Below are 15,753 nucleotides of genomic sequence, written 5' to 3'. Positions count from 1 at the left end.
CATAATATCCAAATAATTTTTATTGTTTACAATATTGTTAATATTGTCTATTTTATATATTTTTTTAAATATATAATCTTTACAATATTGTAAATAAAAAACAATATTTGTATATATTTTTATTATAGGTAATATTTGTATTGTATACATGCAAAAGTATTTATTACTTTCGTTTATTCATGCAGGAACTCTGACATTTTTCATTCGAGTAAAAGTATATACTAAATAGATGAATATTTGCTGTTGTTCAGACATTATTGAACAAACCTCACGTATTTTAACTAATATGACACAATGGTTGTAAATTGTTGCATTAGTGAAGCACATAATATTCTAATTACTCTTTACATATCGGTATATCACAAATACATTGATACCTTTTGAAAGAAGATATTATGAAGGCTACATGCAATTTTGTTGTTTTATTATTAATGTCAAAGTTTTCTCAAGCGACGCAATTGAAAGACAAGGACATTGAATGAATTAATGAATTAATTATATGACGAACGAATGAACAAGAGAATTAATGAATGAATTCATGAAGGAAAAAATAAAATTTTTAAATGTGTCGCTTGGAAAAGTTTGTCAATTTGTTCACTTCTTATAATTCATAATAGAATATTTTTCTCATTACGAATGTGCAATTTGAATAAGAAAAAACAAAAGACAAAGAAAGATGAATAATGTTCTATATCACGGTTACTACTGCTGTTGTATTTTACATACGTTATATTTAGCAAACAATGAATTTCAATTTGATCGTAGAAATGTTTGCTATGCGCAAGATTCTTTCTAATCTTTTATGTACAATCCGTCATTTGAAGTTTTTCTTGAATAAGGCCACGGTTCAGTGCTGTCAATAGAGGATATTTTCCACAACCACAATAACCAGAAAAATCGTCTAAGTCAAGTGACCATATCGATCCACCCCCAAGATTTAATTCTCTTATAAGATCAGCCTGTTAAAAAAAGACAAGAAAATATATTTCAGCACTTTTACATGAATATTAACATTCACAAAAATACGTTATGTTGCTATACCTTTTTAAATATATTTGATACATCATCATAACTGACCCACTGATCATCTTTTGTTGCATATGAGCCAGAACAACGTTGCGGGTCTTTGGTTACGTTCCATCTAGCATTTTTTACCTTGTCACATATCTACGATCACAAAAAGGTGTGTATTATAAGACGTCAAAGTTATTTGTTACAAATCAATATTATGACAAAAATATGTTAATATTACAATATTAATATTGCCTATAGGATTAATAGCAAGTATTATCTTATCAATACTATGGATCATTATTCAGGAATCTCAATAAAAATGAGCTTACAATGTAAATTCAATTTTGTACAATTTAATACTTACTTCGTAATAAGAAAGAAATCCTGGAACTTTCGAGAATTTTCCAGGTTTTCCAGGTCCAGAAGATTTCGAAGGAACGAAATTGGAATTCTTTGCTGTTAATGGTATTGCGTTTTCGGCCAAAGTAAATGATTGTCCGTATGCTGGAATACCTAACATAAGTTTTTCAGAAGGTGCACCCTTCTCAATCCAGTATTTCAAGCTAGATTTTACGTTCATATATTGATCTTCGTCAGCCGAACAATGATATAATGGTGCCACATGACCAGTTTGCCCTTCCCAATAACCATGATAATCATAAGTCATAACATCGATCCAATCAACATATTCGGAAAGTATTGGAACTTGGTAAGCAATATCGATTACTTTTTTACTTGATGAAACTGCGATTGAGAAAAGTAATCGACGAATTTTCAATGCCGTTCTAAGATCCCGAAGAAGATTGATGTAGGCTAACTTGTCGCTTTTAGGTCCATTGTTACAATTTATCTGTAATTTATTTTATACATTCATAACTTTTTTTCTTTGGTTCAATCTGACTTAGGAATTATTATTCATATTTATTTATTTACCTGCCAACATACTGGATATTCCCAAATGAGATCAAGACCGTCGAATTTATATTTATTAATAAATTTAATGATACTATCGACAAACTTTATTCTACTAGCCGAATCACTCGTCATTCTGCTATATTTGTCCCCGTAAGAATCTTTCCAGCCACCCAAGGCAATCAATATCTTAACAGGGTTCGAAGATTGAGCGTTCAACAATATCATATCTCTCAAGAACTTTTCATCTTCCTTGTCCCAAGAGTCCGGCATTTTTATCGTTAAACTTTCCTCGTCTAATATCGCGAAACCATAGACGACGTGTGTGCAGAGATCTAAGCTTAAATCCTGTGTTATAAATCTTCCTTCACTTTGTCTTTTCTGAGCCCAACTTGTTATATAACAAACGATTTTCTTCGAGTTGTTCTCGTTAAGGGATAAAGCCATAGATACGTCACTTGTCTGGAAAAGAAATGTGCATGAGATGATTATGTAACTATTAGAAATTGAAATCTGATGTAATATGTACATTGATTGATCACATGATGATTTCGTAATGTTATATATGATTTGAAATGAATAAGTTTATGTGTACCTGACGTTGTCTAAGTTCCCTTTTACATTTACTATTTTCCGGCCAATCGCATCTATTTTCGTTCCAGTAAAGTCCATTAGGGCAAGAACGTTCAGAAAGTTTGCCGAAATTGCAGAGATAATACTTAGCACAGTCATTTTTGTGTGGAATAAACAATTTATCACCACAATCACCTAAAGGTGCGATACCTGCTGGAGGCGGACCAGCTATTATTTCAACAGTATCATTTTCTTCCGATGATATTATTGATTCTGTAGTAGTAGTAGTAGTTAATGTTGTTGACGCAGCTGTAGTAGTTGTTGTTGTTGTTGCAGGTGGCAAATAGGTAGGCCAAGATGTAGATGTAGATTCGGTTGTTGGCGACCCAGTGCTTTCCGTTTCATCAATATCAATGGAAGTGGTTTCTGCATTAATAAGAAATACAATATATCGTCTCTAAATTATTATTATTGTATTTTATAATAAAAAAAGACAAGAAGAAGCACAAACCTGATGATATTGGACAAAGTGGTCCTTCAGGATAATTTCTCAAAACTCTGTTCATTGTCCTTAATAAAGGACTAGGTTCGCAACCACATCTGTTCTTAAAATCGTCTAAATCTAGTGCCCAAATCATTCCTCCTCCAAGACCAAGTTTTTTTATTAATTCTGCTTTTTTCCTAATTTGTTTCGCATCGTCAAAGCTAACCCACTGATCCCCTTTATAAGCATATGGTCCGATACGTCTCTGACTGTCTTGAACTACCGACCAACCTTTCTTTAATGTTCTCTCACAAATCTGAGAAGATAAAAAAAAATTATATATTTTCAAGATTGAGATAATGTATAGAAACAAATGGATTTTACGTACTTCGTAATAAGACAAGAAACCTCTTGCTCTCGTAGCTTCACCTGCTTCTCCACCGCCATATGTCGGTGCATTTAATCCTCGTTGAGTACTTTGCGCCAAGGAAAAGGATTGACCATACATAGGTGCACCCATTACTAATTTTTTCGGTGGTACACCCTGTTCTAGCCAATAATGAACTGAAAAGTTCTTTAAATAAAAATTTTTAAAATTTTCATACATTAACAAGTTTGAAGTAATAATTAGATATTTGTAAAAAGTAGAAAACATACGGCATTAAAAGTACGTTCCCAATCATTAGGAAGTGCATACAGGGGAGCTACATGTCCAGTTTTCTTGTCCCATTGGCCATGGTAATCGTACGTCATGACAGATATCCAGTCTAAATATTTAGCTAAGGAAATGACGTCATAGCCAGCATCGACAACTCGTTTACTTGGTGAAACAGCTGCAGATAATAATAGACCCTTCGGTTTAAATACTTTACTTAAATGCTGTACTAAAAGAGCGAAACTTTCTTTATCAGATTTTGGACCCTTGTTACAATCGACCTAAAGAATGTAACAAATAAACATCATTTCGTTAGAACGCAATTATTTATTAAATTAGTCAAAAAATAAATGAATGTATTTATGCAAGAAAGTACCTGCCAACAAACGGGATACTCCCAATCCAAATCGAGTCCTTCGAAACCATATTTTTCAAGGAATTGTAAAACATGTGATATAAATCTTTGCCTAGCGCTAGCTGAATTTACTAGACGACTGTATTTATCACCTGCTGAATCATTCCATCCTCCAATTGCTAACAACACTTTGATACCTTTTGACTTATAAGCGACTACCCTTTCATAAAATTCTGTAATAAAAAAAAATTATTACAAAATAAAGAAAAATATCTATTTTTTTTTTCAAGCTCCATAATTTGAATAGAACAAATACTTACTGTTATCTATATCGGCCCAACTATCATGAGTTTTTATCGTTAAACTGGAACCATCAAGTACAGCAAAACCGTAAATGATGTGTGTGCATAGATCACCGTCGATATCTTCTGGAACAAATTTTCCACCTTCTTGTCTGTACCATGCCCAATTGGTGAAATAACAAACAACTTTAAATCCTTTGGAATCATCAGGTTTTATTACTGAAGTGGTATGCTCAGGTTCCATCAATGTTGTAGGCATTGCTGTTGAAGTAATGTCTGAAGCGACAGGCATCTTCCATTCCAGATCACTTCCAACACTTGGTGGCTTAATTGCTGTATAAACGCCACAATAAAAAACATAATGAGAAATGTAATATCATCAAATAATAAAATAAAAATAATATAAAAATACGTACGCTCGTCAAGTTGATTTGGTGGTTCAGAAAGGACCTGTTGTAGGGTATGCATAAGTGGATGAGGTCCTTCTCCACATCGTCCTCTAAAATCATCAAGATCTAATGCCCAGACCATTCCTCCCCCAAGATTCATGTTCCTGACAAATTGAGCTTTCCGTCTTATCGAATCAGCATCATCGAAGCTAACCCATTGACTCCCTTTATAAGCATATGGTCCCATTCTCTTTTCAGGATCTTGTACAACGGTCCAACCATGATTGCGAATTCGATTACAGATTTCATAATACGCTAAAAATCCTGCTGCCCTTGTGAATTCACCAGCATTACCAGCACTTGCTGGCGCATTCAAACCAACTCCAGCTTTTGGATCATTTATTGTAAAAGATTGTCCATACAATGGCATTCCTAATTAATGAATAATAAGTTTTAATGTCAATTGTATACAAAAAGTTTAATATTTAGATATATATTATATCTTTTAATAAAGATTCTTACCCATAACTATACTTCTTGGAGGTGCACCTTTAGCGATCCAGTAATTTATCGAATAATTTGCATTGAAGTAATAAAATTCATCATCTGGATGAGCATACATAGGAGCAACATGTCCAGTCTTCTTATCCCACTGTCCATGATAATCATATGTCATGACTGCAATCCAATCCAAATATTTTGCTAAAATAGGTACGTCGTATCCTTTGTCGATCACTTTTTTGCTAGGAGAGACAGCAGCTGTTAATAATAATCCTTTCTGTTTCAGGCTAGTACTTAATTCTTTAATTAATGCCGCGAAACTTTCTTTATCAGAGTCTGGCCCTTTTTTACAATCCACCTAAATAATTAATTACAATTATTATTATTATATAAAAGTTTATTATTGTTGATTTAATTATGGCATACCTGCCAGCATACTGGATACTCCCAATCCAGGTCAAGTCCATTAAAACCGTATTTTTCGATAAACTTAATAGCATGATTAATAAACTTCTGTCTAGCCGCAGGATTATTTACCAAACGACTATATTTATCACCAGCAGAATCATTCCATCCTCCCAAAGCCAACAATACTTTCAAACCACGTTTCTTATAAGCTACAACACGTTCGTAAAATCCTGAAGAAAACACAGCAAATAAATTGCAATTAATTCAACAATAGTATTTATCATATTATATTTGTGTAAAAGATGTTTACGGACTTACGATTATCATAGTCGGCCCAAGAATCATGAGCTTTAATAATCAATTCAGAATAATCCAATACAGCGAAACCATAAACAATGTGAGTACAGAGAGTATGATCTATGTGTTCAGGTAAATACCGTCCTACACCTCTGCGATACCATGCCCAGTTTGTGAAATAGCAAACAACCTATATTAGAATGAACAAAAACATTATACAAAATATTAATATATTTTTTATTTATAATAAATTATAAGAAGATTATAAAGATGAATTACGAAAGTTACCTTAAAATGTCCAGAAAGAGGTGAAACTTTATCGGGATCTATTTCAACAGGAGTTAAAGTTGTAGATTGAGTTGTACTCTGAGTTGTAGTTTTTTGAGTAGTAGTCACTGTAGGCCTCTCAGTAATTAACATCGTAGGGGATCCATTTTGGAGATGAGGTTCTGTGCTAGGTTTTTCAGTTTTATCTTCCTTATCGTCAACATTTTCTTGACAATTAGCTCTCGATGGCCAATCACAAATACTATTATGTTTATTGAAATGCAATCCGGGAGCACAATGGAAGATTTCTTGGCGACCCCATAAACAAGCTACATAACTTTCACAATCACCAGGTACGTGACCATAACTTCCAGAGATACAGTTCTGCAATTAGAATTAAATATAATGGTTATAATTAATGTTAAGTTTATTAGATGCTTAAAAAAAGTCTAGATCAACGCATATACGTTGTATAATCCACCTTCGAAGTTGTATCCTTTGTGACGAGTAAAGCATTCTTCATTGGTTTCTCATTGCATGGGTTCTTGTATGCCCAATCGCACATATTTTTTTCTTTGTTCCAGTTCAGTCCTGGACCGCATTGTTGAGACACCAGATTCCCATTAACGCAGACTAAAAAGTTTATACAAGAATTGGGATAGGCGTAATATTGTCCATGTTCGCATTCCTTCATCGGTTTTTCTGTTGACGTCATGACAACGACAGGTTTTTTAGTCGTGCTCGAACGATGTGTACTGGAAATAGTCCATGTTGATGAGGTCGTTGATGTTGGTTTTTGCGTTGAAGAAATGGTTGTTTTTTTTGTTGGACTTTGCGTTGACGTGGTGCCTGAATAAATGATTACGATATATAAATTAACTATACAATATTATTCAATAATTTTTAATTTAGAATAGGTACCATCATGGAAGATTATATAGGGTACCGACATATTTGTCGAAAATAAGATGAAAAAGATACATGCAAAGCCAAAATAGATCTTCATTATTTTTCGAAGTTATAAATAGATAACAAAAACTTGATAAAACTATAAGAGATGTGAAACCCAGTGACAAACCAAATGAACAGAAAATACTAAGGACGAGACACCACGATGTTCTTTGCTTGAGGCTATGATCGTAACATTAGTATACAAATGAACAGGTAGTGAACATGTTTACTCGCTCTGGCATGCAAACAGGTTTGTGAAATATGCTAGCATACGCAGACGGATGAGAGTGATCCTGCGAATGGATGGTCCATTGAAAGGTTGCGTCATTTCATATTAGAAGAGAAAAGATTGATAGTAATGGATTTACAATTTAGTTTAGAAAGCTACTAATCATGTTTTTCGAATGATGATAAGCTAGGTGTTGATGACTTTGATTTATCATGTAACCAAAGTGCTATTATTTTAAGTATGTGATAAGGATTATGAAAATAAAAGACTTACTAATATCAGTTTGACATTTCGAAATAGATGGCCAATCGCATATATTGCGTGACTTGTCCCAGTGTAATCCAGGCGCGCAGCGTTCCCGTTTTAACTCTTTAAGAACACATCGATAATAACTACCGCAATCAACAGGATCAAAAGTATATTGACCTTCGATGCAGGATACTGGGGGTATTGGTATATTTTCTGTTGTACTGGAGGCAGTAGTAGCGGGTGGTAAATAACTTGGAGCCCTGAAGACATATAAATAATACAGAATAATAAAATAAACAATTATAAAAACTCTTGTTGAATCTTAATCAATCCTACCATGTTACTGTTGACGTGCGTATTGTGGATGTTTCATGATGGTGATGGTGGTGATCATTCGATGACATGGTAGGTTTCTGAGTCCAACTGGATTGAGTCGTTGTACTTGGTTTTTCCGTCCATGTTGGCCATGTAGTACCTTTAGTCGTTAGCGTTGATGTTGGTTTCTGAGTCCAACTGGATTGTGTCGTTGTACTTGGTTTTTCTGTCCACGTTGGCCATGAAGTAACTTTAGTCGTTAATGTTGACATTGGTTTCGTTGAAACTGGTCCATCCTCGACAGCATCGCTATGAGTTGTCATCGTTGGTTCTGGCGGTGTCACAGGTTCTTCCGGTCGTTGACAATTTTCTTTCATTTCGTTTGGTACTGGCGTACGAGAACGACCTAGTATTGAAAAAATGAAGAAGCCTTTCTTCTTTAATAAAAAATAACAGTTTTAACAAATGACTTTATCGCTGACCTAATGCACGATTTACAGCTTTAAGAAGCGGGAAATTTTCCACACAGCAACGATTTAAGAAATCGTCCAAATCGACAGTCCATATTGATGCTCCTCCATAATTGTTTTGTATTATATATTCACCCTTTCGGAATACGCTCTTTCGATTTTCATAGCCTACCCATTGGTCTTTGTGATAAGCACTTGGTCCTGAAATAATTGAAGTAATAGAGAAACATAAAATATGATAATAAAGACGATTAATCAAATCTGAATATTGACTTCTACCTGATCCTACAGTCCAATCTTGCTTTTTTATTCTATCACATATTTCGTAATAAGCTAACATTCCTGGTTGCTTAGTAAATTCTCCAGGTAAACCAGGACCTGTTGCTGGATCACCAAGTTCCGTTCGATGAGGATCTGAGAGATGATAAGCTTGACCATAGAATGGTATACCCAATAATAATTTTGATTTATCTGCTCCAAGGCGCACAAGATATTCCATTGTAAAATTCTGAAAATATATTTGAACCCTATACCTATCGGAATTTAATTTAATAATAATTTATCAAATCTAAATAAACATTGTCTTACAACGTTGTAATAACGCCGGCCATCGTTATTTGTTTCATATAAAGGTGCCAAATGGCCAGTTTTAGATTCCCAAGCACCATGATAATCATACGTCATTACTGAAGCAAAATCAACTTCACGTACAATTTCTGCAACTTCATAAGCTTGATCAATAACTTCTTTGTATCCTGACAAAGCTACTGCTAACGCGAGTCTAGGTGTTTGCTTGTTGAATTCCTTTCTTAATTCTTGAAGGAGTTTCGTAAAATTAGGCTTGTCAGAATCAGGACCTTTCCTGCAATCGCTCTGCCAACATTTCGGATAATTCCATTCGAGTGATAAACCATCGAAGTTGTGTTTCTTCAAGAAATTGATCGTAGCTGAGATGAATTTTCTACGAGATACACCACTGCTTATTAATCTAGAATATTTATCACCAGAACTATCGGTCCAACCACCCAGAGCCAATAATACTCTAGTTCCCTTAATTGATGTTACTCGTTCGTATAAACCTAAAAAAAAAAAGCAAAAATTATAAAAAACTGTTATTTGGTTGCATAATAATTTATGTTAAAAAATTAAAGAGATAGGACTGACCATTGTCTAAATCAGCCCAAGGATCAAAAGCCTGTATCAACAAAGTCTCTGGATTCAAACTGGCAAATGCATAAATAATGTCTGTACATAAACTAGAATCCAAACGTTCTGGTATAAATTTTCCATCTGATTTTCGATAAATAGCCCACGAAGTGACATAACAAACGACACGTGGACCATTTTCTGTCAACTTTTCTACATAATTATCCTTTTTCATTTCATTTTTATTAACGAAAGATTCCGCTTCGTGTAAAACAATTGTATCAGAATATCCAGGTTTACAAATCTTTGGATCGGTTTTAATGCAACGTCCTTTTACAGGATCGAACAGCCGTTTAGGACCACAATAACCGTGATACATTTTACCTTATAAATGATAAAATAAAATTGTTAGATGATTAGTTTTACCATCGTATGAATTAATCGGTACCTTTAACGCAGGAGTAAAATCCAGAGCAGTTGTCTGGATCAGCGAAGAGGCTTTCTTTAGAACATTTTTTGATGTATATGCTTTCATAAAGTCCTAATGCATTTGTTGCGGTATTCAACATTGGCCATGGATTACCACAAATACCCTGTATAATTTATGTAACATAGAAAAAAATGTTAATGTGATTTTATATTAAATTTATTTCTATTTACGGTAATCGTAATCACCTGAAAATCATCCAAATCCAGAGACCACAAAGAAATACCAGCAAGTCCACTAGATTTAACATAAGCTGCTTTTAATTTCAACGAAATAGGATCATCGTATCCAATCCATTGATCTCCACGTTTCATATATGGACCATCCTCATCTCTTCCAGATATCCATGAACCTTCTTCTAATCGTTCGCAAATCTAAAAAGAAACACATTAATTGGTATAAATAAAGTATATGATTTTTAAAGAAAAATAATAATTCACCTCATAATAAGCAAGTCTTCCATTACGTCTTCCAGTATATGGACCAGGTAATCCAGGCCCCAAAATTGGAGCACCAGCATCAGTGAAGTTTCCAAATTTAAGTGTATATCCATCACCAAAAATTGGCAGGCCTAATATAGTTTTTGATGCTTGTTCCATGCCAGCACGTTCAAACCATTTTTCAACAGCACGAATTGCGAATTTAAGTGGCGCAGGATGAAGAGCATATTTTTCTTTTCTTAAATGAAGATCCTCTCGCCAAGCTTTCAGTATGACTAGATCAAAATTCGAAATGGTTTCTCGATGGACACGATCTTCAGCACGGAGAGCAATAGCTAAGGTCAATCCTTCATCAGCTAAATGTTTTTTAAGAATTTTAGATAGAATCTTTAGATCTGTCATAGCATTTGTTTGCCAGGTGTCTTTCATTTGCCAGTTTATAAGAACACCATCAAAATCATGTTGATTAATGAAACTTAGTATTGATTGAGAAATTTTCTCGTAATCAGCTTCGTTCAATTTACTGGATTTAAATATTTCGCTGGGTAACATGATCGAAATTAGAATACGTAATGCTGGATCTCTTGAACGAAGATTTACAGCCATCTTGTAACCACCTGTCAAATAAATAATAATTAATTAACTTAAAGGATCTCTAACAATTTTTTCTAATGTTTTTTGTGAAGATTTATGTCGATTTACCTTTAATTTCGTCGTATTCATAATTCCAAGGTACCACTTTGAAATCTGAATCTACAATAAAAAATCAAAGTTCAATAAAAAAAAAAGTAAAATTCCATCTCTGTCATTCGCATTTTATTATTGATGTTTTTATTTACCCAAATTAGCTTCGGCATATATCAAATGAGTACATTTGTAATCCGGTAAGGATCCAGATAATAAAGAGAAAGGTTCCATTCTATTTGTTGCTCTAGAATCAAAACGGCAAACAACTTTAGGATCGACAATTCGTTGAGATTTACCTAAAGTAGGTGGTGCAAGTGGTTCGATCCAAATAGATTCGTGTTCTATACCCCCAAAGAAGGGTGCCTCTCGATGTTCAACAGCATCCCTAAGTGGTACTCTTTCATCCACGATTCTGGAATAAAATTTACGATGAAAACAAAAATCGTCTTATTAAAAAAATAGTAAATTTAAATTTAGCAATCGAACCTTGCCGAACAGCCTTCGTTTTTTGGACCTCTACAAAGTTTAAGAGTACTCGAAGGTAAAGCTTCGACAGCGTCGCGAAGTGGAATTCTTTTTGATCCAAATTCAGCATTTTCTTTGATTGGGTCTTGAAGACGATCAAATTCGATGGACGATGATTTCGGTGGGCTTTCAACAGCACCACGTTGAAATCCAAGTTCATTCACGAATTTAAAATTGTCTTGAGTAATTGAAGATTTCCATGGTAGTGGTGGTAAAATTTCTCGCGCTGGTGCATCGTTTAATGGTCCCGCGTAAGAGAAGCCGATCAGTAATAAAATTATTCCGATCAGCATATCGTATCCTGAAATTGATCTTCTTTATTTCGATCGATTTGTATTGAAAACTTCATCAAATGATAGTATAACCAGTTAAGCGAGCAGAAAATAAGTGCGAATTGAAAAATAACAGGCATGCAAAAAGCTAGTTATAAGCGTGGATGCGTGCATTCCCGATGCCAGCCAAACCTGTCTTCCTTTCGAGATACAAGAAAACAAGTACGAAAGAAAGAAAAGATCCCTCTAGTAATGGGAAACCGGTGATCGGGTTCGATCTAAGGCCACGAAAAAGGTTTGTTTACAACTTCTTCTACCCTGTTTGTCGTATTTTTTTTATTTATCATTGAAATTAATATAAAGTAAATGGACAGGGGTTGTAAGTAGTTATTGGACAATATCGTAATTCAGACAATTAACATATAAACGTTATAAATAATAAATGATCTAAAATAATTCATAAATCCTGTCTCTTTCCTTTTAACGTTTATAAATAAGCAATCGTGATAAAAAACGGGGTAATCAAATTCGTACAGTCTTATTCATCACTGTGATTCATTGTATCTTTGGTGTATGTATCACGATTATGTATTTGGAATATAAAATATAGTATCTTCTTTCATTGACCTTGATGAGGAACGACCATGGTAATTACATTGACTGATATCACTACCACGAATAAGTTGAGCACGATGACCGGTTAAGATCGGAAATCAGATCTCTCCTTACTTGCTTTATGATTATTATACGAAGTTTGATCGATGATTTAAGCTTGAAATTTATGATCGCTTATTTATTTCACTATGTTATCCAGGATAACTGTATAATCCAATTAATTATAACGATGTTCTGATTTCTCGGTCATGAATATTTATGAATATTATTATTAATGCAGCTTAAATTGATAATCCGATTAGATGGCATACTTAAAATTCTGACTTCTTTTTCTTTTCTTTCTTCGTTACGATCGATAAAGAATATTTCTTTTACATAATATAAAGTTTCGTGAAACATCGTACGTATGTTGACAAAAATGTGATTCCGAGTTATTTTTTATTTCTTTTTCTTTTCTTTTCCTTTCCTTTTCCTTTTATTTTTTTAAACTTAAGAAGAACGAAATTTATTTGCTCGTCACGATAGGCTTTCAAGTATAAGTAAATCTCTTACCGACCTATTGTACGATGTTAATGCAAGGCCGTATGCGCGAATAAGAATTCTGGCATAATGCAAGACGCATCTTTTCTTTCATTCTATCAATGTTAAGATTCCTTCTATGGAAATTAACATTTACCTCAATGCTAACAGTTTAATAATAAACATTAAATATTCATTTAAAAGGGAAGAAAGAGAATAATAGAAAGATAAAGAGGAAAAAAACGAAAATAGCATGCAAAAATTTCAAGTAATCGTTATGAATGATGCATTGATAAAAAAGATTAACAAAAAATGATACATTAAAAAAAAGCATAGACATTATACGATCACCAATAAAAGAAGAATGTAATCAATAGAACCTGTCAATACGATAACATTATGTACTTAGCCTAAATAGTATTTGATTGTTAGACACAGGTAAAAAGGTATTACGTGTGATTAGATATCAAAATGGAATTCTTAGATTTCAAATTATATTTTATATAAAAAAAATATATTCTTTCAAAAATATCAAATTTATGTAAAATTACATACAGGAGTCTGACTTTGAAAAGTCACTCTCCGGTAAACGTCGGTCTGCTCAGCTTCGTTGATCCTGCCGATCAACCCTTAGAATGTTAAGACTGAATCTACGTTCGAATCTACCCGACGGTAGTTGGCACGCGTCGGTTCGACAGCACTTATCAAAAGAATCACTGAAAGTGATCGGTCTCTTCCTCTTCTTCTTCTTCGATGTCCGTTGTTAAAGTTGTTTGCGATGAATTTTAAAAGGTATACACAATACAGAGACCTCGATGGAGAGGACTAATCTGGACGTACGAATCTGGTATTCCGAACGCGAGAGAACGACCATATATACCTACGGCATCGATAGCCCCTCAACCCGCACCCTTCTCTCATGTTCTCTTTCTCTTGCTCTCTCCATGTTCTCTCTTTCTTGTTCTCCCTTGCTCTCTTTCTTTCTCTTTCTTTCTGTCCATTGCTTCTTTGCTGTGTCCTTGACCACGGGAACGTGATCGTGTAGAGTCAGAGACCATTGGTGCGAGGCAACGACACCAAGCTACTTCCTCGCAAGCCCAAAGGGGTGCGAGAACTCCATTTGGAATTTGCTTGTTTGACTTGGAGGTGCTGCCTCGCTTCGAAGAAATGACTACCATGGGACTTTCTCTTATGGAATATTAGATCCATTCAACAAATATGTTGTTTAGAGGGTGTGTCGGGAAAACATCTAAAACTGATGAGAGTAGGACGAGGATATCATGATGAAGTTGATCAATGACAGGATAAACAATGAAAAAGACTATAACTCTTGTAATTTAATATCTTGGGGTTGAAAGTAAGGAATTAGTTGTTGACGAATCATTCTTCCTTATCTGATTTTTAAATTTTTGAAAGGATTTTTAGGAGAACTGGATTGTGTTTCGTGGTGTGGAATAAATTCTCCTCTTGATATTTCAGTTTTTATTTTCTTCTTTTATATGGTTACCTGAAAATTTATTAAATTGATTACATTAGAAACACGAATATGTTAAATAAAATTTAATTAAATATTAAAAGTTATAGGTAAATTGGGATGAGGATTAAAGTGACCACTGACTTTCTCCCTTTTTTTTTCATCAACAAATCGTTGTTCGATTTTCATTCGCATGCAAATGTGTAGAGAGTTTTTTCTCTTTTCATTTTTTTCGGCCTAATACAAACTAAGAAAGGTAATAGATTTCATTCGGTCCAGGTAATAACGAGTTTCTCTTTGTAAAAAAAATAAAATGTTTGAAAGAATGTCAACGAATCCCCTTGAACTTGCAGCACGCAGCCAAACAAACCAGAGTCAATTTTCACCGAAACCAGAAAACTGCATAAGATTATTAATAGCGTGAGAATGCACGAGGGGCTGTTGAAATGGTCCTGTTATCTTCTCGTTTTATATACCGTTGAAAACACTGTCAGATTTACCTCAGACGAATTCGTATTAGATTCCTTGCGAATTATTCTTATTATGTTTTTCTTTTTTTTTTAAGTCAAATAAAAAACTTAATTATTCAAATCTATTGAAAGTCAAACAAGTATGACAATACTTAAACAATAAAACAAATATATTTACAACAATAAATTATAAATAAATTTGTAATAACAATGAGTGCGCACATATTTGTTATATAATATAATTCGTAATTAACATTTTCTGGGGAAAAAAATGTTAAAATAAATTTATTATTCATGGTCGGTGAGAGAGAGAGAGAGAGAGTCTACTTCATTCCTATTTAAAAGAATTACAAAACTATATGTGTGTAACGATGTGTGGATCACGAATTAATATGCATCGAGATCAGTGACCTCCGTTACTAAAATCCACTTTGCTTTTTGTGGTGTCGCATCTTATTATGAAACATTAGTAATACGGTCCATTAACTTATTTTAGTATACTATGTGTCCAAAGATAATCTTTCAATTTTTTTAAACACGAGAACAAGAGAATGCTATTAATACAAGGACGAATACTAATACATAATTTAAATCATTTTATTGTATAATGGCTTAGAGATTTCGGCAATAGATTTGACATATAAAAAATCTTTCTGTTTTTCTATTCTCTTGTAAACTAAGCACTTCGATTTTTTTTAAAAGGTATTTCTTCACTTTTGTCTAATGATATGTAGATGAAAAGATAAA

At 33.7% G+C, this 15,753-nt stretch overlaps 1 protein-coding gene across 1 annotated transcript; it reads right to left on the bottom strand.

Moving 5' to 3' along the window:
* Positions 1–169: 169 nt before the first annotated feature.
* On the bottom strand, positions 170–13,882 carry LOC106785960 (probable chitinase 3). The gene is made up of 29 exons (XM_014746846.1): positions 13,618–13,882; positions 11,618–11,957; positions 11,284–11,543; positions 11,147–11,197; positions 10,445–11,061; positions 10,193–10,378; positions 9,966–10,110; positions 9,536–9,901; positions 8,960–9,450; positions 8,651–8,879; positions 8,384–8,572; positions 7,923–8,307; positions 7,611–7,846; positions 6,639–7,006; positions 6,179–6,541; positions 5,912–6,080; positions 5,612–5,823; positions 5,207–5,543; positions 4,712–5,116; positions 4,314–4,628; positions 4,015–4,226; positions 3,641–3,919; positions 3,372–3,557; positions 3,011–3,299; positions 2,522–2,925; positions 1,948–2,388; positions 1,379–1,864; positions 1,042–1,167; positions 170–959 (listed from the first exon to the last, which is right to left on the bottom strand). Exons 2-29 carry the CDS (start codon positions 11,947–11,949, stop codon positions 801–803), a joined length of 8,238 nt encoding a protein of 2,745 aa, XP_014602332.1. The 5' UTR covers positions 11,950–11,957; positions 13,618–13,882; the 3' UTR covers positions 170–800.
* Positions 13,883–15,753: the final 1,871 nt, after the last annotated feature.

Source organism: Polistes canadensis, unplaced genomic scaffold (assembly GCF_001313835.1).
Source record: "Polistes canadensis isolate GaletaPanama2010 unplaced genomic scaffold, ASM131383v1 scaffold_59, whole genome shotgun sequence".
Lineage (NCBI taxonomy): Eukaryota > Metazoa > Arthropoda > Insecta > Hymenoptera > Vespidae > Polistes > Polistes canadensis.
This window is presented reverse-complemented; position numbering and strand designations above follow the sequence as displayed.

Excerpts from the sequence above, each read along its gene's own strand:
- LOC106785960 (XM_014746846.1), bottom strand. The coding sequence starts at position 11,949 with ATGCTGATCGGAATAATTTTATTACTGATCGGCTTCTCTTACGCGGGA. Across the intron at positions 8,573-8,650 it reads AGATTGGACTGTAGGATCAG|GACCAAGTGCTTATCACAAA; the intron begins GTAGAAGTCAAT and ends CAATTATTTCAG. Across the intron at positions 6,542-6,638 it reads CAAAGGATACAACTTCGAAG|AACTGTATCTCTGGAAGTTA; the intron begins GTGGATTATACA and ends TTCTAATTGCAG.